This window comes from Patella vulgata, chromosome 9 (assembly GCF_932274485.2).
Source record: "Patella vulgata chromosome 9, xgPatVulg1.2, whole genome shotgun sequence".
NCBI lineage: Eukaryota > Metazoa > Mollusca > Gastropoda > Patellidae > Patella > Patella vulgata.
The window spans coordinates 24,430,346-24,452,719 of NC_065887.2; the positions used below are offsets into that span (position 1 = coordinate 24,430,346).

The following is a 22,374-nucleotide window of genomic DNA, read 5'->3' on the forward strand; positions in this document are numbered from 1 at the left end:
TCATCATTTGTACTCACGGTTTGGAATAGCAGGAAAACGCGCTTGCGGGCGTCAAAGTTTCAAAATTTTCCTTGTAGGGCCCTCCAAAGCTCACTGGCGACCAGCTTCGCAGACTGAGACTCTGAGTTCCCTAAACGAGAATTATTTCTTCGGCATTTCATTGATGGCCTCCTTCAAAATCCGGGCGGGCATAAGGTGGGATTTCGGTTGCCAACTGCAATGGTTATTTCATCGGGCATTTAAATACCGACCCTCCCTAACATTCCTCGGGCTCTCGCGCCTATGGCCCCTGATATACCCCGTCAGCAAACAATGCGCAAAGGCTTATGATTCGGGTATGGTAAAGAAATGTCCTACCTTTTTGTAACAACTGGTAGTTGTAGATGGGACAAAGGCAAGATCGGAGTGGGTATGTTCAATTTAGGAATAATATTAATGAATATTAATAGCGTTTTGGAAAACATTGTTTACCTGTACCTGTGACGACATCTTCTCGACTTCGGTGTACTGTAACTTTTTAACTTGGTGAACAAAACACGAACAATATTTAAGAAAAAAGCGAAATTAATCTGCAAAAAAAATGAACAAATAAAGGATAAATAAAGCACGTATCTTTAAAGCTCCAACATCTATCCCTTTTTAGTGACTGTAGTTTGTTTGTTAGGCAGAAAATATGGAAAATAAGAACCTGGAAGTGACATTTCCTTGGGGGCTTTGCATCAACTACTTCCGGTTTAGGAGTTATACTACTTCCCGTTTCTCGAAACTCCTATAAGGAGGCGTTGCAGGGAACTACCCATGCAACGTAAACAGCTAGTAAATAATAATAATGATTAAAAATAAAGTTTAGAACCATGCACCGTCAAAAGTGTAGACGTACTTTTTTTAGAGAATAAAAGCAACACTATTTTGTGCCGAAAATTATTCAAAGCAACCAATTATGAATTATGGTCATTTAAAATTTACATTGCTTTTGATGAATTTCACTCCATCTTTATGTGTTTTAGACAATATAAATTAAATAATATTTTGCTATCTCGTTCCTATAAGCCAAGCCTGTGAAGCTTTTTTTTATTGCTCCAGTGTCCTGGTTGTACGTGACAAGGAGTAGGTCGTCTGTCCAACCTCGTGGGTTTTCTCCTGGTCGTGCGGTTTCCCCCACTGCTAAAAACCCCTACGCGCAAGCCAATTATTGAAATAAAAAAAATAAACCATATGTTAGTGTCGAGTTAACGTTAAACTCCCTCTCTCTCTCCCTCTCTCTCTCTCTCTCTCTCTCTCTGGCCGATATCAGATATCACCCTCTGATGACGTCACAATAGGCTGATACGTTTCATAACATGCATGGAGACCAAAGAAAATAACACCACAAGGTGTGTAAATAATAAACATTCACTTACTATGATTGAAGATACGATGGCTGATCTCATTATCCAGAAATAGGCCGGCGTAGGATTGGTATTCCAACACCTGAAAAGGTTGAGCATAATGAAATAAATTCGTATTGTGCAAAACACGTGTGTATTTCCTCATGATTGACGTAATAGTAATCTAGATTAAAGATACGGTAGTACAATGTAAGATAAAATGAAAATGTACGTTAGATCTTCTCCCAAATGTTTTAGTTCGGTAGCTCTAAATGTTTGGACTAACAGCAACTGCGTTTGGTTCGGCTGCTCGCGCATGCGTAGATCACGGGAAACCGCTTTGATTGCGTATCCATATCATCTGACTCATGCAGGTATCATTCTTTCTGTTCTTAAATGGATTTAATAGGAAGATTTTTTTTTGAATATGGTGTTTGTAGGCTTGATATCTGTAATTATATTGCGTTAGAAATCGTAATAAGGGAAGTGTCAGTATTGGAAATCATTTGTTCGAAGTAAGAGTTACTACCCCACATTACAGATACCTTTTGGCTAGGCTTATTTATTATTATCCAGCAGCCATGTTTACGAAGTGTCTTTATATGATAACTGTAATAGCATAAATTGAATACCAATATACAGTTTAATTCTTGAGTTTGACAACTGTGCCAAACCGAGCGCCAATTCAGCGTCAACATAGAGTTAGAGTTGAAATCAGAATACTCAGCCAAACTGACCCACTGGCCCTCACGGACATGGTTACGAAAGCCGAGATCAACTTTACACACTTCGAAGAAAAGCATTTTCTCCGCCGCATAATCGTTAAACACGAAATGAAATGGGGATTTAACGCCCCACGCTTCTGCGCCAACCGGGTTAATGAAGCTGGGCAGTGAAGTTTCCGCCTACACTTTATCGAAGCCATCGCCCACAGGACCTTCGTTTTCCGACCCATTAGAACGACCAGACGTTGTTTACTGCCATGCATCTGTCCACAAAAACTGAGTAGGGAAATCACGCTGAAAATCAAATCCCTAGTAACTATCTCGGGCAACAACGGGTTCGAAGCCAAGCCGTGACCTCCTGATTAGTGAGTCACTTACTCATTGGGCCACCGTGGCTCTCGTAATCGTATAGTGTTGGATAGTGGATCATACTGAATTCATACTGTGGGATTATCGTAGGGTGTGAGTAGAAGCAATCTGTGGAATTCTTTTATCTATTGCGGAAGTTATCTAAATATCTATTAAACTGAACTGAAATATTAACCAATTATATCAGCATCAATCATAATATAGTCTTACTTTATCCTAGGACGAAGTGCACTAACTTTTGAACCTTTTGTATAGGAAATGAAATGAAATCGGGCTAACGCCCTATACTGTTGTGCACCAACTGGGCTAATGAAGACGGGTATACGCCATACAGTGTGCTAGGAGGGCCATTCTTCCCTGACAGCGACACTGTGGCCTACTCTTTACGTCCCATCCAAAGGTCTCTACATTGTCCCGCACCACTGAAGGGAAACCACACCAGAAAATCACAATGAACTTTCTTGGCCAACACCAGGGTCTAACACGGGACCTCCAGGCTAGCGAGCCAACGTCTTACTCATTGAGGACAGAAGGACTTGGCGTGTTCGTAAAAAAAAAACAAATACCACCGTACTATATGAACCAGTAACTGACTACGGCGTCTTAACAGTCGTCTCGGAATTATGACCTCATATCTAAATTGGATTCTCGTCAATTCATGCTCAGTTATCCAAGGCACGGGCGTGACAAGTTTCATGTCGATCGTAATTTAATTGGCGAGCCTTAAGCCTTTCTTCGAAGAGTATCTGCCCCAAGAACAAGAGCAAGAAGATGGGTGGCGCTTGGGGACCAGTTCATGGTCGAAAAACAAATAAAAGTTTACTTACAGCGTGTTTTCAACAAACAGTCTGACAAACATCCATGGTATTACAAATACTAACGGCCCAACTGAAAAAGAATAATAAAATTTCAAAATTAATATTTTACCAGGCAAGAACATTATTGTTATTATGTCTTCCATGCATATGGTGATTGATCAGACCCACCTACGCTGCTCTCCTTTAAAGGACAATATTGGTGTCAGTCATTATTACATATGTGATAGAACTGGTTAAATACATTCCAAATATAATTTTAACACAGAGATCATTTCTACAGGAGACGTGTAACAAGCACGTGAAGAAACGGGAAGTGACGCCAAACCTGACAAACACGAGTTTTCATCTTCAACGGAATTATCAGTGAAATGAAATTCGATCGTTTGTCTGTTACCGCTCGTTACTTCAGTCAGTTATATAGAAGGACAACTCATGTTTGTCATGTTTGACGTCACTTCCCGTTTCTTCACGTGCTTGTTAGACATCTCTCGTAGCAATGATCTCTGTGTTAAAATTATATTTGGGGTGTATTTAACGAGCTCTATCACACATTTTATAATGACTGACACCAATATTGTCCTTTAAGTATTTAATTTCTGCATGGCAGACAGCATTACAGTGGAGCTATTACAGCCACTATTACATATTCTGATATTTTTCAAGAGACACAGCCTTAAAAACGATCATTGTGACCAACGATCATTGGGGCCAAAAGAAAAATCTTACTTAATGAATCTGTAAGCTGGAAATAAGGTAATCATAATCTAGTGCCAATTTTGCTTTAAATTGTCGGATATGACATAAGTCATCACGACCTTTACTTCCATGACCGACATTATTCAAAAACCAGCTTAGCCCGGCTTCACAAATATAATGATTGAATGTTTTGTAACGTGAAAACGTTAAAGGAAGACATATGACTAATTTCAGGATTCGATATATCTGGAGAGAACTACACTTTTCTTTATTAATATAACTAAACGCATGCATTATACACTGGCTTTTGTGACAGTTCCAGAAATGGATGTATAGACAAAGGAAAAAAGATAAATTCCATGTATATGGATGCACGGATATTACCTTACGTAAAATCGAATCTAAATATCACAGGGAATAAAAAGAAAATGATAATGCAACCCATTTATTTTCCATTAAAATATTTACATTATGAAAAAATTGCCATTTGATTTTTTTTTTTCTTATTTTCATGGAATTTAGTGATTGAAAAGTGAATGTATTCCAATTGGTTCGTGTAATTTTATGAAATCTAATCTAGCCTTGAATCATTATCGCTAAGCATTAATCTTATTGCTTTCGTGGGATCCTTGAACAGACTTTGGAGATGAAGCTCTAAAGGAAACCATACGACTCTGCACTCGAGACAACACATATCATCTACGTTTTAACAGCATGAAATAACATAAATACACCTACCCCATCCCATAAGCAGATACCATCTGATTCTGGATTTCTCGGAGAATACGGCTACTATTATTAACGTATGTAAATATAGACCTTCGATAAACAACCAAAAATAGTTGGCTAATAGAACATAGTGAAACGTTGTGAACAACAGCTTACATTCCCAATGCTAAAAAAATATACGGAAAAAAATAAAAGATTTGTTAAGTTTGAAATTGATTATGTTGGTTTTTAAATACAATTTGCAAACAATACACTAATTTAAAGGATTAGCTTTTGAGTTATAAACAGAAGTTCATTTACGTCATACAAGCAGGTCAAATGGCGACAAAATTGTACACCAGTAACTTCTGATTAAAACTGTATCAGAAAATAATTACCGCTCCTCCTTCTTTAAAAAATATGGTTCCCAGTGATGGTAACGATACGTCATCGGGGAGTCCCACACCTTGGACGAGTAGATTATCTTTCAAAAAGGAAAGTGCAGCACGGAATATGAAGGACGCAAACAGATTTAGATGAACAATATTTCTTGGACAGTGAAGTCGCCTAAAAAAAGAGTAAAATTATTAAAAGATTAATATTTTAACTACTTATACACAAACATATCAATAACAATTGATAACAAGTGGGGCAAATGTTTACAAAACAATATAGGTACAATTTTTCCAGAGAAGCTTGGTTTAATAAGAAACAAAAATGAAATGAAATGTTGTTTAACGTCCCACTATCTGCTCCGACTGGGCTATTGAAGACAGGCATAAGCCACACAGTGTGCTATGAGGGAAATTTGGCCCGGACAGCTGTGTTATGGCCTATTCTTACAAAATGATATTCTACGTGCGCGCCAATGTGCACACGGGACCTCAGTTTTTCGTCCCATTCGAACGACTAGACATCTGGCATGTACCATCGACAAGGGGAAACCACGCCGGAAAACTCCAATGGGGTGTAATAAGACTATCACATACACATCATAGCAAATGCAATGGGGTTGACTTCCTACTTTTCTGTCCCGACTGGGCCAATGAAGACGAACATACGCCATACAGTATATGCTATGAGTGAAATTTTACCCGGATAGCGTCGCTACGGCCTACTTTTATATCGAATCCCAAATGTCAAGGGTTCGTTTACGTGCACGCCAATGTGTTCACGCGAATCGGTTTTTCGGCTCATCCGAACGCTGTCGCTTGCCAGGCCCTCAGTTTTGCAGCAATGACAAGGGGAAACCACGCCGGAAAATCACGATGAAATTTCTCGGCCCGGTTACCCTAAGAGGGGAATGTTCTTATTGAAAGATACACATAAGATTTGTACTTAAGAGGGTTAAAGGATATGCAGACTGATATGACTGATGCAGGAAATGAAAGATCTAAGCATGTCCAAATATACACCGAAGCCCCCATTTTAATGGATAATTCAGACGATTGTAATCGCTTAATGGTTGCTCGGATAAAAAAAAATAAAATAAATTCTTTGCGGCCTTTCTTAAAAGGCAAACTTCTATTATCCGTCTCTGCCAATTTGCCTTAATCTGAAAATGTGAAAGGTCCAGATCTTAAAATGCTTCTAATATCTTAAACTCCAAAATCTCTACGACTATCTTAAACACCACATCTATCAATGGATTACAATCTTCATTCGAATCAGGGATATTTAGAACTTTACAAAGTGTTTATCCGGTTTAAACATTCAGTAAGAAATGCAACTTCAATAGACTGCAAATACTATTTTTGGATGATAATTCATGTCATTCTCTTGCAATAGCAACGTGGTCTTGGATGTTGTCGGTAATAAAAAAGATCAACCAACAGCACAGTCCTAAGGGTTAATGAGCTATGATAAAGTCATAATATAAAATTGAGATTCATGGATACTATAATGTACACAGTCTATTGATGAATACAAATTCATGTTTATATTCACTTCGGTGGCTTTCCTTCTCTCTCCCAGTTGCAGTCAGATTACTTAAATGTTCAGCGGATCTTTTAAGTCAAACTGTATTTGCTTTCGTTACATTTTAATTAATTAAATGTTAAGCGCCTTTTTCAAGTCATGCTGTATTTGTCCAGCTATAGGTATTACTGTGTTGATGGAACAGTCGGGTTTAGGTGGACTATAAGGGATGTACACTTTGAATTAATTAAAGATGCATTATGTAAGATTTAAGATTTAGTAAAGAGCTGGTCGTTCTTGTTATAATAGTTAAAAAGTAGATAATGAAAAATGAATATATTGAAAACTTCATTTAAATTACTTTATTCTGAGCGAAGTTACGGATGCTAAAAGATGTAGTCCAGATTGTTTATTATGGTAACAACGTCATTTTTAAATCAAATCATTAAATTACGATCGTATTTCAATCTGTTTAAATCTCCGCTATCCGATCATCTAGAAGGTTGATTATAGGCCTGTCACGTGAATAAATGGCTAAAAAATAATTTATGTAACATTTGAAGCCAAAATAAACACCTGCAATAGGTAGATTTAGCTCTTCAGCAGTATGAGGTGGTATTCTCCGAACTAATGTTGACTGCCAGATGGAGCAGTAGGTTTTAATCAAGATGAGATGGTATTCTTACCGTTAAACTGGTATGTTAATCAAGATGGGTTGGTATATTCTTCCAATTAAACGGGTCAATAGAACGCACTGATAACACAATCGAAACGTGTACACATTTAATGTAGGCTGGTCGGTATTGATTAGTATTCAACGATTACATATTTTGTCTAAAGCCGATACACGTGTAATATCGATAGTGTAATACAATCGAGAAAAAGCGCCATTCTAATGGAAGTATTGGTTTTATACAATCTTTACTCAATCTTTACTTCATTCATTTATACTTTTCAACTGAACTTAAAGGAACTAGTCTTTAATCTTCGGCACCTAGAAATGGACTGAAATGGGTCTCAACGCATATAATAAAGTAATATAAATGTATATAAACTGATTTACATTCAATCATTTCTATTTTACTGTAATTTCTAATCAGTTATGTTCGGCGAAATACGCGAAGCGTCCCAATTGAGTAGCATTCTTTGGCGTCTGGTTATTCCAGTCTACATCGGTAGTATCCTCCCCTGGAATATGTTTAGTCTCGTTCATCGAATTGCGTCATTACAAATGGCACTCAAAAGCATTCTGGCACGCGATACATGTGCCAATTTTGAAATATTCACTGTGTCTTAAATATTGGATATCAGAAGCCCATCTTTTCACGGTAAGGTAACAAGATCGATAAGTTGTGTTTGCAATGTCGAAGACTGTGGGTGATATGGAGTTAAAGACTTGCCTCCTTTAATATTGACTTGTGTTTTTAATATGAATTTTCATTTCAAAATGGCAAGGAAACCAAAATACCTCAACTTACCTAAAATATATCATAAGGACAAAGGCCACAATTAGAGATATCAAAGATATTCCATATCCTGTATGGTACATCAACGCCAATCGTTCTAAATGACTCTGAAATTAGATATAATTGAACATAAATAGATAATATTTTGGATATAAAGAGCATGGCTACAAGTAAAGGACATGTTGCTTAGTAATTATGAAAATAATTATCTTGGTTTAATTAATGCTTCCATACCGTGGGTCCGCAAAGGCATCCTCCCGAATTCATAGACTTTATTTAAGAGTCGATCAAGATGATAAAAATGGTGTGTCATATTTGCAAAATATCCTTGTCTTAAAAACATCATTTATACAAAATATATTAAATCGCAATCGCTTTTATCTTGGAATACCAAATCAAACTTTAAAGCTATAAAACAAACACAAGTAATGCTAAAAAAACTTGACAAAATCTAAAACAGAGATATAATCTATTGATTTCTCTCTACAGTCTAATGTAAAGCTAAGAGAATTGTTTTGTGATTGGAATTATTGCCGTTAGGATATAGTGGACGATACTATCAAAGCTTTCCACTACAAGCGGGTGTTTAAGAATAAATACTAAAAACTAGACAAAATCTAAAACTCAAATATAATCAGAATTATTTTGTGATTTTAAATATTGCTGTTGACTGATGTGCTGGCGTTTTATAAATTGCACATTGCTAATATAAGTCAGTGTTAATGTATTTTTATATGTAAACAAATGGCGTCTGAAACCAAGGTAAAAGCCCTGCTACATATGGCTACAAATAGTGATGAGTGTCTGTTTCGAGAACACTTAATACATGTACCTCTACTCATTTAAGAGTTCATATTGCTAACAATTTTTGATTGTACTTTTGAATATACCCTGTGATGTTCAAACATGTTATTAATGCCATAGATTTATTGCCACACACCACGTTCATTCGTGTTTACCTCAATAAAATGTGAAGGATTGGGTATCACAGATGACGTGCAACCAGTGTAATTCGTCCAGGATTTATTAAACTCAGGATTCACGTACCATTGACCATCGGACAAACATCGTCTTGTAGCCAATCCTATAATAAACAAGGTCACAATAACTAAAAATTGAAGTTATTTAATGGAGATTCCTGTCCACGGAAACATTAAATGTTGTTTTTTTTACATAATAATACTCATGGATCATTTACAATATTTATGATTCCACGGTAACAATTAACTTCAATTTGAGCAACATTCTCTACTACCTTAGTTCGTTTTATTTTATTACGAAACACGTTGATTATCAATTCTAACGACTCAGATATATTTTTAGACCCATATTACTCCACAAATAGTCATATCTAGTAATTACCTTTCTCTTAAACCTTAAATGAGAACTTCGAATTTTATTCTCAAATATTTTTATAAAAAAATGCACAATACAAATTATTTCGGCATCATTTGTCAAATAAAGTCACGCTGGCCGGGGTGTTTTTTATGGGAACTATCAGTCATTGTCTATGGAAATGATTGTTCATAGAGTACAACGATTAGTTATTATATTACATGATGTGGGTATTGCTTATAAACAATGGCTGACAGTTCTCTCACAACGAGCGTCCTAAATAGCTAATTGAAGTCGGAATGATTAATTCTGGTTGTGCATTTTTGTAACTTTTCTGAATAAAATATAATAAATAAAATATAAACAAATGACAATGGATGCAAGTGTAGTCGTTCTTTGAATTCCTAACAGACTTATGAAGGAGGACCATTTCTTCAGAAGAATACGAATAGTATGCCCCGTGCGCAACGCCCACTCGTGCAATAATTAAATATAGCTATTGTTTGCAATAACCAGAGCTGGCGAGCTGGACCTTGAGGCAGGCGATCACAACAGAGTTTGAAACTCACTGACATCGCGTTACAATTATTCATTATTTTAAGAAACGTTAGAAGCGAAGGTCGAATTGCACAAAATTGCCCGTTGGTACTAACTCAATTCCATCCAAGCTAAAGTAAATTACACGTTTTTATCGTTTATACACGATTACGTGTTATGTTAAGAACTTTGAAAAAAACCTTAGGCAAGAAACCGCTCGTAATCGAGAAGAAATTTTTCTTCTGAAGTGACATTCTAAATTTGCCTTGTCTATTTAGCACGAATAAACCTTTACATGGTCGGCGATTTTTACCCTAAATTACACGATCGTTGAACGTTAAGTTCTGTATATCTTTGGTATTTCCACAAATGAAGTTAATATATGTATGTCTAAGTCTTTATTGGGGATAATCGTCATGCCGTAATACCTTAGAGCGGGAAATTTTATAAATTAACATACGCTCAATAGATCTGTGGATATTAGGTTAAGCAATTGTTCGAACACGATAACGTCATTGTATGACTAGGAACTTGAAATCCTAGCAGCAAACACATGATAACGACTAAGAGGGTAATTTGATGCTTTACTGGATATCGGAAAGGTAAGACGCCAAAGCAAGTAAACACAGCAATTAGTGGTTACAATTAGGTAAGTGAATAGAGAATTAGTCTGAGATTTTTCAGACAGTCACAGTACCTCAGTATATAGCTGATTCCAGCTATATTCAATCAAGTCAATGGAAAACAGCTACTGATGGACTGACCCGTTTCGGTTTAATTTTCAGCAACTAATCTTGACCGTAATGCGAAATTGAGATCCTGAACGGTGAGCTAGCGCCATACCAACCGAGCCTCCACGGAGGGGCTGACAAGGAAAGCTGTCTAGTCGGTCGGATGGGACGAAAAACCGAGGTCCCGTGGACACATTGGCGTGCACGTAAAAGATCCCTTGGCAGTTGGAATTCGATATAAGAGTAGGCCGTAGTGCCGCTGTCCTGGGAAAATTTCCCTCATAGCACACTGTATGGCGTATGCCCGTCTTCATTAGCCCAGGTTAGCAGCAGAATAGTAGGACGTTAAACTCCATTTCATTTCAATCAAGTCAATGGAAAACAGCTACTGATGGACTGACCCGTTTCGGTTTAATTTTCAGCAACTAATCTTGACCGTAATGCGAAATTGAGATCCTGAACGGTGAGCTAGCGCCATACCAACCGAGCCTCCACGGAGGGGCTGACAAGGAAAGCTGTCTAGTCGTTCGGATGGAACGAAAAACCGAGGTCCCGTGTACACATTGGCGTGCACGTAAAAGATCCCTTGGCAGTTGGAATTCGATATAAGAGTAGGCCGTAGTGCCGCTGTCCTGGGAAAATTTCCCTCATAGCACACTGTATGGCGTATGCCCGTCTTCATTAGCCCAGGTTAGCAGCAGAATAGTAGGACGTTAAACTCCATTTCATTTCAATCAAGTCAATGGAAAACAGCTACTGATGGACTGACCCGTTTCGGTTTAATTTTCAGCAACTAATCTTGACCGTAATGCGAAATTGAGATCCTGAACGGTGAGCTAGCGCCATACCAACCGAGCCACCACGGCTCCCTGAACGAAAGGCATAGAATTTGTTTCATTCAGTTAGTGTCAGAGATTCATATTTATTCTTGGGGGGGGGGGGGGTGTAATACTATATCGCTCTGGGAATATATAATCTATATGAGAAATACACCAAATTTAAATCTAATAAACCCTTTATGACCCCTACAGTAACTGCATATTACGATCAGGGCCCTTTATAGCGAAAGGAGCCACGGTGCCTGAAGGTCAAGTGTTCGATCCTTCTGTTGATCAAGAAAATTCATCTGGATTTCTAACGAAAGAAGCCACGGTGCCTGAAGGTCATGTGTTCGATCCTTCTGTTGACCAAGAAAATTCATCTGGATTTTCCGGCTTGCAAAACCCCCCCACCCCCACCTCCGCTTGTCACTGGGGCAGGAAGGGACAACGTATAGTCGTTCGGATGGGACGAAAAACATGGTGTCGTACAGATTGGCGTGCACGTAAATGTACAATTTACAGCTTGAATTCGATATAAGGGTAGGTCGTAGTGTCGCTGTCAATCGTCTTCATTTGTCCAGTCGCTGCAGATCAGTAGGGCCTTAAACTCCATTTTATTTTATTTCCTTTATAACGAATTAATAACTGGAAAATAGAAAAGGGCAATATTTAACCTAATACCAAAAACGCAATTAAAAAGTTTGTTGGCATGTTCCAAAGTCCTGGCAAGAGTATATATTTTTTTTAAAATTTCATATATGATCTAAGTTTAAAGTTAAGGAAAATATAAAAGCGAAACAGTGTGAATGATAAAATTATTCGTTAGTGTGGTGCTAACAGTAACAGCAATAAACTCACGTTCATTCGGTTTGGAATACACTTAGTTGGCTTTTATATGGGCGAACGATTGGTTGTAAAATATAGACCTTTAACAATGTTATATTATTAAGGATGTACTTGAATGGCGCCTGGTACAGAAAGTCAATCAATAGTGCACATTGGGTCATTATTTGCAGTGGAGAAAATATCAATTATTTATCATTATAAGCATTTTATTAAGTGTATAATATGACAGCCTATTAAGTTAAAGTGGCTATACATACTGTTAATCAGAATGAATGGATTATTAGAAAATGGTTCTGCGAAGGGGCCCAAACCATTACAACCATTTTCATTTCGCTCGCAATATTTATAATATCCACAGCTATAGCAATGATGACAAAATAGATAAAAAAAATAGTGGGGTTGTTATAAATAGCCACAAAGCACTTTGACTTTAATGTCAATTCTTGTCTCTATGGCTGGCTCTAAATGTTTCCAAACGTTTTGTTAGAGAAACGCTTTCTACATGTAGAAATGTCTTTCACAAAAGCATGTATGAAGTTCATCAAACTGTAACCAACCTCTGTACATGTACTAGTTTATCATAAATGTTCACTTAAAGACGACACAAAAGGAACTATACTGGTTATCAAACACGGGAGATAATGATGGTCTGTATCAAAATAGCCTTCATGATCCTCATCGCCTTCCAGCTTGTGAATTAATGATATTTCTGAATTATAAGGTAGGCGGGCAGAGAAGTATTTTACAGCAACCGAAAACAGAGATAGAGGCTGTCATCTGCAATTGTATTTGGATGTTTGTTTTTGTTTTTGATTTAGACATGAATTTTGCGCCAACACAACTAAAAACAATATAAATGTTTAAAGTTCTTACTCGTACTGGCTTTGATAAGTCGTAGTTTGGCGGACCGAACACAATCAGAGAAATGGGTTGCGGTCAATAAGGCATGTTATCGACCCAGGGTCATTCCAAATACCAGAACACAGCCATCACTAACATTCTGAGAAATGAGTGAAAATGGCCCCTGTCAAGAGAGGTCACCAGAAATAAACGATTGACGTCAACTATTTTCGATTTTGATCAGATTTTTGAGATACGTATTGACCATCCAGCAAAATATGCGATTTTATAATCGATTCATTGTCATGACTTGTTAAACAACTGTAAATCTTTCGGGCAAAAGAAACTTGGTCACAGATATATTGTGAAGTTGATTTCAGTTTTGCGGCGGGGTTTCCCCTTGTCAGTGATGCAGGACGGAGGGCCTGACAAGGACCGCTGTCTAGTCGTTCGGATGGGACGAAAAACCGAGGTCCTGTGTACACATTGGCGTGCACGTAAAAGATCCCTTGGCAGTTTGAATTCGGTATAAGAGTAGGCCGTAGCGCCGCTGTCCGGGCAAAGTTTCCCTCAAAGCACACTGTATGGTGTATGCCCGCCTTCATTAGCCCAGGTTAGGAGCAGAACAGTAGGACGTTAAACCCCATTTCATTTTGGTTTCAGAGACGGGGGATTGGATGGCCGAATGGTTAGCACGTGCGCGCTGTATCATAAGGCGTCATTGAGTCAACCGGCGTGGTTTCGAATTCCCGGTTGTACCGTACGTGACAAGGAGTAGGGTCGCCTGTCCAGCCTCGTGGGTTTTCTCCGGGACCTCCGGTTTCCTCCCACTGCTAAAGACCCCTACACGCAAGCGAATTATTGAAATAAAATTAAACCATATGTTAGTCCCGAAATGACCTAGTTTGTGTGGAGTGGACGTTAAACCCCATTTCTCTCTCTCTCTGGTTTCAGAGATGTTAACAATCTGTTAAAGCTAACAACTGATATATATATATATATAAACAGGACATCCCGTTAAGCATTACAACAGAACTGGTATTGACAGTCCAGAAAAAAAATATTTTTTTTGCTTTGTAGATTAATAACACTTGAATATGTGGTGTTGACAGACATAACCAATAGGGATTCCTTCCTGTTACACTACTGTCAAGTTGTGTTTGTACTTTTAAAAAAAATCTGCATATCAAATTCACATTTTATCTTTCAAGTGCTCATCCATTTTATGTCATACTGATTACCCTTTTTAAAATTATATGTTTATTTTGATGCACATCGTTTTATTTTAGAGACATGAACTATAAGACCGCTGTGAACCTAAATTAAATATCCCACTTTATCTTTATGTACACGTAGTGTCATATATCTGTAATGTTTGGAGAAGGAATTGGGCCCAAGGCAATACCCATCTTGTTCTTGTTCAAATTTTGCTTCTTTTTGTTCTTCTTTTTGTCCTTATTTATTTCCTGTTCTTCGTTTTTCTCCTTTTTTGGGGGGCGAGGCTCTTCGAACAAAGTCCAAGTCTATGCCAATTCAAGTAAGATCGATATGAAACTTGACATGCTTGTTCCTTGGATAACTGCGCATGCACCGATGTTTGATCTGACGGCACAATTTCAAGATGGCTACAATGACGTCATACTCTGTTCCTGGTCCATAGTACTCTCGTACTTCTTGTTAGTACATTGTCTATTTAAAGGTCAAGTCCAGATATACTTTAGTAAAGCAAGCCGCTAAATTCTGTGGGAAAGACTCTTAGAAATATGTATCCTAGTCTTTTGCATTCTGATACTAAGAACATAATTTGATTACTTGGTGTTTTAGATTATATTTCAAATATTTAAAGTCATTTTGGTTGATAGGGTTAAAGTTCATCATTAAATATTAGATTAAATTATATTTGCATAAACTTCATTGAATATAAACAATTCTCATTCCTCCATAACGTTGTTCGATTTATAAATCAAAATATGCGCAAGCTGGTTAATACGCCGAGAACAAAAATAGAACCATGTTATGGAAGAATAAATCTTTCTATATTGGTATTTCGTCAATATCGAAGACCCGTCAGTGGATATAGAATAATACTAAATTTATTCAAGAAATACACATGATTTGAAAGAAGACGTCGGACGTTATGAGACTGAGATTTCATTAGTAATCGTCTTTTATTCTGTTGGTCCCATGTTTGTCAGATGGAACTTGAATACTAAGCTTGGATATTGGAATATATTGATATACTTTACTGAGACAGTTTGTTGAGTATATTATGCATACAGTGGGTTTATTATTTAAAGGAGCTAAATCGCAACGCATATAATAATGTAATATGAATGTATATAAACTGATTTACAGACAGTTGTTTCTGTCTTTACTGTAATTTCTATTCAATTATGTTTTTGACAAAATACTCCAGAAGTCTCAGTCTAATGTCAATGTCTAGCGTTTGGTTATTCCAATCTACACCGATAGTATTTACTGCGCATGCTCTCCAGATAAGAATATGTCGTCACCGTTTGGTATGACTTGTAGAATATGTCTAGCCCCCTTCTTCGAGTCCGTTGTTACAAATGGCACTGAAACGCATTATGCTACACGATTCGTGTACGGGTGGTAAAATGTTTACTATGTCTTAAATATTGGATACCAGAAGCCCATCTTTTTCTTTTAAGATCACAACATCAATGTTGATTTAAATTGACAAATAATTCGTGTTTTCAATGTGGAATATTTTGAATGATATTGAGTTAGAGACTTAGCTACTTTAAGCAAATATAATGATGGTGCACACAACGGTATTAACTTCAACATGCTTAACTATACCACACAGTTCGTAAGGCAACGTAACACATTCCCACAGCAGTCATGTCGTCCGGCCAGTCATCAAAGGTAGTTTGATTTACATAAATAAAACAATATAATTATACTGTGTAATAACATTGGCATTTTGGTAAGATTCAATGATTACAATTCAATAGTTTTCTTCGTTTCAATAATCTAAAATTTTTCGATAAGGCCTTCACAAGGTTCACAAAGTGCATAACTTTCAAAAGGCTACGTCGTAGTTTAAACAAGCCTATGAATTGCAAGCAAGGCGTTTACACACATTCTACAAAGGGGACAAGGGCAATAACAATGCCATATGCTTGTTTCCAAGAATTTCACCCCAGTGACCTTACTAGAAAGTAACATTCAACTACGATATTTGATACCATTTCTCCCATATTTTGTTTACAACAATTTTCGCCTTTGCGACCGTATTAAAGAAATTATAATATTGATGATGATATATTATATAATAATAAATAAGAGTGCTTTGACATAATCTGATTACGTAGAGAGAAACTCAACATTGCTATTGGTACTAGGTACTATAGCCACAAAACAGCGACAAAAACATACCCAATAGTGCGACTGGACGTCAGTAGGATGTGGGGTAAACTCAAAATACAAATTCTATATTCATGTTTACTTGGTCTACAAGGGTATTTAGGCATTATTCTAAGATAATGAGAGACTTCTTCGATATTAAAGAAGCATTATGTAAGATTTAGATAAGATCTGGGCGTTCTTGATATAATATTTTCGCGAAATGGTTCTAATCCATTCAATATCTAAGCCAGGGTTGGTTATGGGCTTGTTGTGTGAATTAATTTCTAAATAATAACGTATATAACGTTTTAAACTAAATGAATAATATGGAATGGGCAGATTTAGCCCTTACATCATGTATCTTTAACAGATCACTATCAGTAAAAATGAATGACACGTTAAAACAAATATAAGTATACTCTACCTGTAGTATAAAACCCATGGATATAAGACGGACATTGTTGTTGAGCTACGTCGCCAGCACGTATACTGTCCCAGCATGCAATACCATCCCACGTGGTGTTGCAATGATTGCCTGCAAGAAAGTAAGAATAAAAAATATCACTCAATCATTTTATATATTCTGTATCTTTATAGCTGGTCACCGTTTTGTAACGCCTTATTTATCTGTAAGAGCCCTCACCCCCACCCCCACCCCGGGATATTGAACACGTGAATACGCCATGCAGAGTGTTTTGAGTGACATTTTGTCTCGTTTTTCCAGTGGTACACACAAAACCCTACACTTCTATCCCATCGCAATCACTAGGTGCGTTTGCCTTTCAGGCACTTGGCAATGCACAACTGACACCCTGAAACAGTCTGGAAAATAGCGAGGAACTATCCCAGCCAACATCGGGATCGAACCAGGCTCCCCTGATTAGTGAGCCGGCACCATACCCACCGCGCCTTTTGTGGCTCCCTGCATCTTTATCAATTAAAACATTTTTTTTTTTAAATGGCGTATATTTAGACACACTATATAACTAGCCCACGCGACATATTACATATTTTTCGTGTGCGGTTGCCGTTTTTGTTTTTACTTAATTTGATTAAATATATTTCTTTAAAGATATCATCTCCGTTAAATAAAATTAAAATATATAAACTGTCAAATGTAATATAAAGATAAACACCGTTATCATCTGTTTACCTTCGTATGTTGACGGGCCATAGACGATCTTCTGATAACATTTGAGTTTTTCTGAGTTAACAGCCGATTTCTGTTCTTCGAGGCTGATAGCCACACGTCCCTGTAAAAAAAAAGAAAACATTACATAATTGGAAACATAGTCGTTTTGAATCCCATAAATTGTATCTGATGTTGTTCCCGACAACCCGATTTCTTGTTAACGAAAATCTACATTTACGATTTATGTTCCGGACGTTTGAACGGCGGAACTACTTAACACGAGCGAGAATTCCCTAGAGCCAATTGCCAAGATTTGATTCGGCCCACAACGGTTTTGAATCCGGGACATCCTAGTCGAGATTCCAGTGCCCTTACTGCTGGACTATATCCTTATTGTTAATCAAGTTAGATATTTTATCCCATCCAATAAATATTATACATAAACTTCCTGGTGCTTAACTAGATAAAGAAAGGGAGTTCTGTAAAAAAAAAAAAGAACTAGAACCCCCCCAAAAAACAAACAAATATGAATATCTGTTTCCGCGAAAGAATAATACACTTAGATTAACTATGTTTTCGTCATTATCTGACATAAAATTGTATTTGCAGGAAATGCGTGTAAATGAGACACTAATCGAAGTAATTCAATAGATAAATTATCCTTTTCACTATTTACTTATTTTATACTACAAAAGAATATAGTTAAGTAGGTTTCCGGCAGCATAAAATTGTCTTTACGGGAAATGTCTCCAATAAGGAGACACTAATCACAATATTCTAGTTAACCCTTTTCTGTAGATAATTCACCCTTTTCATTATTGTACTTATCGGAAATCTATATGTATTGTATATTCTCTTAAAACAAGGTAGTAAATTTAATTATTGACAGGAAAAGGCTGTCAAATAAATACCAAGAATGACAACATTGTTTCTATTTTAAAACGTGTATTGCTAACATAATTATCATGGGCCACATAAATCCATTTTTAAAGATATTAGCCGAATATATTTTGAGAGCCATTTTCACTAAGTAGTAGCTTTGAGTATTTGCCTGAAGATGGCTGTCAGAATACAACAATAGAATGGTCTTGTATTGAAACAGTTATTGCCAAATGGAATCATCTTTGATGGATGTGGTCTGATCAGACCTAATCATTTATGGCTGTCCTATTTCAAAGCGAATTAGTTCGATAATGTCAAACAAGTTCTTTCATCCCCAGTTTCAATATCTTTAAAAGTCTTCAGAGATAGAAGAAACTTCGGCAGAATGATACCAATGAATTCCCATTCTTATATCTACGATGTCGTGCGTGTGAAGTTGTTATATGTATTGAGCAGCAAGAAAGCAGTACAAAACAGATAAACCGCCATTGTTCTTAGCGATATCAACCCAAGTGAAAGTAGACATTAGTCACCGAGACAGTCAGATTGTTCTGTCAGTGCAATTGTAACAATTTATTTTTGTACTATTTATAATTCAGTGCTTTAATATACAAACATCGTTAAACAAATGAAATGGGGGTTTAACGTCCTACTTTTCTCCACGAACCAGACTAATGAAGATGAACATACGCCAGGCAGTATGCTATAAGGGAACGTTTGCCGCCCGGGCAGTGGCGTTTCTAACTGCCAAAGGCTATTTTATGTGCAAACCAACGCACGGGGTATAAATTATTTCCTGTCGGACACGGATCTACTGGTCAGTAAGCCAGCACCCTACCCACTAAGCTACTGCGGTTCCCTCGTCCATTAAAGAGTTCTCTGACAGTTTCCGATTTTACTCCGGTCTATTCTATTTTTGCATTTGGCCAGGACAACAGCGTTTCCGCCTACTCGAGACCTCAGAGATTCTTTTTACATTTACATACCTACACGGTAATTTGGAGAAAAAACAATTGAGATATCGACCGCGCATCGTTATCGGTCTCAAATAAGAAACGATCGCCGATGAAAGACTCCATAAGGGAAGAAGAGACATGTTATGCGTGTGGCGGAAGCCATCTATTAGAATTCCTCTATTGATTTAAATATGCCAAACTGACTGAATAATTTGAACTACTAGTTTTGTCCTGTCCAGTGGCGCTATTACATTCTGTAGACATGTTTGGGCTACCATACATAACCAACAAAATTATTCTATATACGTAATGTATTTCACAGAGCATAATTAAATCATAATTATTACGTTTATTTCCATAACGATCGGAATAAAATTGTCAGTTTCACTGGCCTTTCCGCCAATCAACACCGCAAATCCAAATAAAATGTTCCCTAGCAAATTAATGTATGTCATCATTATTTGGGGTGTTCTCACTTAGCCGGCAGGCTTTGATGTCAAATTTTGCCGCTAATCCAGAGTTAATCCTAGAACAATGGTGTTATAAACTATAGTCCATATCTTTTTTAAGACTAAAACTGTATTGATTTTAACAAATTTAACCTTTATTAAATAACATTAAATAGCTTACACATATAAAAATATATTGATTTTAACAAATTTAATATTTATTAAATAACATTAAATGATTTACACATATAAAAATGCATTACAATTTACACATTTAACTTTTATTAAATAGCATTATATAATTTATAAATAAATACCTTACAACATAACAATCATTTTACAGCCCCACAAAATAGGAATATTTGTTCCATACCGATTTACACTTAAAGAGCCATTTGACGCCGGCATGAACTGTGTTCAAAATGTCATTAATTAGTTGGTTAATAAATTTTATTGAGAGGGATTAAGAGCTCATTAACGCTGAACACTAGTGAACAGCAGTTCTTGAGTGACTACTTTTAAACAGACTATAGTTTTAAGATCAATCAAAGGATTAACAGTCTTAATTTATACTTTTGATTTGGTTGTGTAGAAAGGGAAGCTCAAAAAACGAAGCCCCCATTATTACTGCTGTACTACAGGATAATTGTTTTAAAAAACTGAAAGAGCGAGAGAGAGATGGAACTTAACTTCGACTCAATACAAACTAAATCATTTCGGGACTACTACATCCAATCTGATTAAAATACAGATCTATGTTTCGTTTCGTTTCTTTAAACATTCGATTATCTCCACTACATGAAGATCTGACCAGTTGAAGTTGGGGGCTATACGAGCGTTGATGTTTCAAGTGGGTATTTGGACTCAATGACAGGCCTTATATGACTATATTTTATTATTCTGCCAGTAAGAATCATACACGTTCTATTAAAGATACATTATGGGAGTTTAGATAAAGAGCTGGCAGTTCTCACTATAATAGTTAACCAGCGGCTGCCAGGCAGGATACGCCCACATTTTCGAGAGATGGATAGAGAACAAGCTAAGAAGAAAGTGATTTTTCCTACAATCAAGGGCCATAATTCAGGAAATTACAATTCGATATGCGCAAATATCGAAAGGAACCGAGATCTTTGTGTTATAAACTTACATTTCAAGTTTCGACAAAATCGGATAAAAATTGTGACTTCTATAGGGTCCACAACTTTGATATACCCTATTTTTACGCTATTTGAGAACGAAGGGCGGCCATTTTATGTCAGTTTTGGGCCGATTTTCACGAAATTCGAACTCAGTCGTCCTTAGGGTGTAACGGTGATATAATAATACGGTTTTTTAAATCGGATAAAAATTATGACCTCTATAGGGTCCACAAGCTAAAAACGCGATTTTTCGTACAAACAGGGGCCATAATTCAGGAAGTTACGGTCTGATATGCGCAATTATCGAAAGGAACCGAGATCTTTGGGTTATATACTTACATTTCAAGTTTCAACAAAATCGGATAAAAATTGTGACCTCTATAGGGTCCACAACATTGATATACCATATTTTTACGCTATTTGAGAACGAACGGCGGCCATTTTGTCTGTCAATTTTGGGCCGATTTTCACGGAATTCGAACTCAACCTTCCTTAGGGTGTAACGGTGATATAATAATACGTTTTTTTAAATCGGATAAAAATTATGACCTCTATAGGGTCCACAAGCTAAAAACGCGATTTTTCGTACAAACAGGGGCCATAATTCAGGAAGTTACGGTCTGATATGCGCAATTATCGAAAGGAACCGAGATCTTTGGGTTATATACTTACATTTCAAGTTTCAACAAAATCGGATAAAAATTGTGACCTCTATACGGTCCACAACCTTGATATACCATATTTTTACGCTATTTGAGAACGAACGGCGGCCATTTTGTCTGTCAATTTTGGGCCGATTTTCACGGAATTCGAACTCAACCTTCCTTAGGGTGTAACGGTGATATAATAATACGTTTTTTTAAATCGGATAAAAATTATGACCTCTATAGGGTCCACAAGCTAAAAACGCGATTTTTCGTACAAACAGGGGCCATAATTCAGGAAGTTACGGTCTGATATGCGCAAATATCGAAAGGAACCCAGATCTTTGGGTTATAAACTTACATTTCAAGTTTCAACAAAATCAGATAAAAATTGTGACCTCTATACGGTCCACAACCTTGATATACCATATTTTTACGCTATTTGAGAACGAACGGCGGCCATTTTGTCTGTCAATTTTTGGCCGATTTTCACGGAATTCGAACTCAACCTTCCTGCCAGGCAGGATACGCCCACATTTTCGAGAGATGGATAGAGAACAAGCTAAGAAGAAAGTGATTTTTCCTACAATCAAGGGCCATAATTCAGGAAATTACAATTCG

General features: G+C 36.9%; 1 protein-coding gene across 3 annotated transcripts in view; it reads right to left on the bottom strand.

Annotated features, from left to right (window-relative positions):
• LOC126831785 (secretin receptor) overlaps nucleotides 1–22,374 on the bottom strand; it is a 65,874-nt gene that overhangs the window by 6,210 nt on the left and 37,290 nt on the right. For 2 of the 3 annotated variants that reach the window (XM_050562427.2, XM_050562429.2), the window contains exons 2-10: nucleotides 17,702–17,801; nucleotides 16,973–17,083; nucleotides 9,026–9,150; nucleotides 8,079–8,173; nucleotides 5,082–5,250; nucleotides 4,714–4,870; nucleotides 3,289–3,349; nucleotides 1,401–1,470; nucleotides 472–569 (exon numbers count right to left, since the gene is read on the bottom strand). In XM_050562427.2, coding sequence (XP_050418384.1) covers nucleotides 472–569; nucleotides 1,401–1,470; nucleotides 3,289–3,349; nucleotides 4,714–4,870; nucleotides 5,082–5,250; nucleotides 8,079–8,173; nucleotides 9,026–9,150; nucleotides 16,973–17,083; nucleotides 17,702–17,801 — 986 coding nt within the window. The remainder of the gene's footprint in view (nucleotides 1–471; nucleotides 570–1,400; nucleotides 1,471–3,288; nucleotides 3,350–4,713; nucleotides 4,871–5,081; nucleotides 5,251–8,078; nucleotides 8,174–9,025; nucleotides 9,151–16,972; nucleotides 17,084–17,701; nucleotides 17,802–22,374) is intronic. The other variant, XM_050562428.2, reaches the window with a different exon arrangement.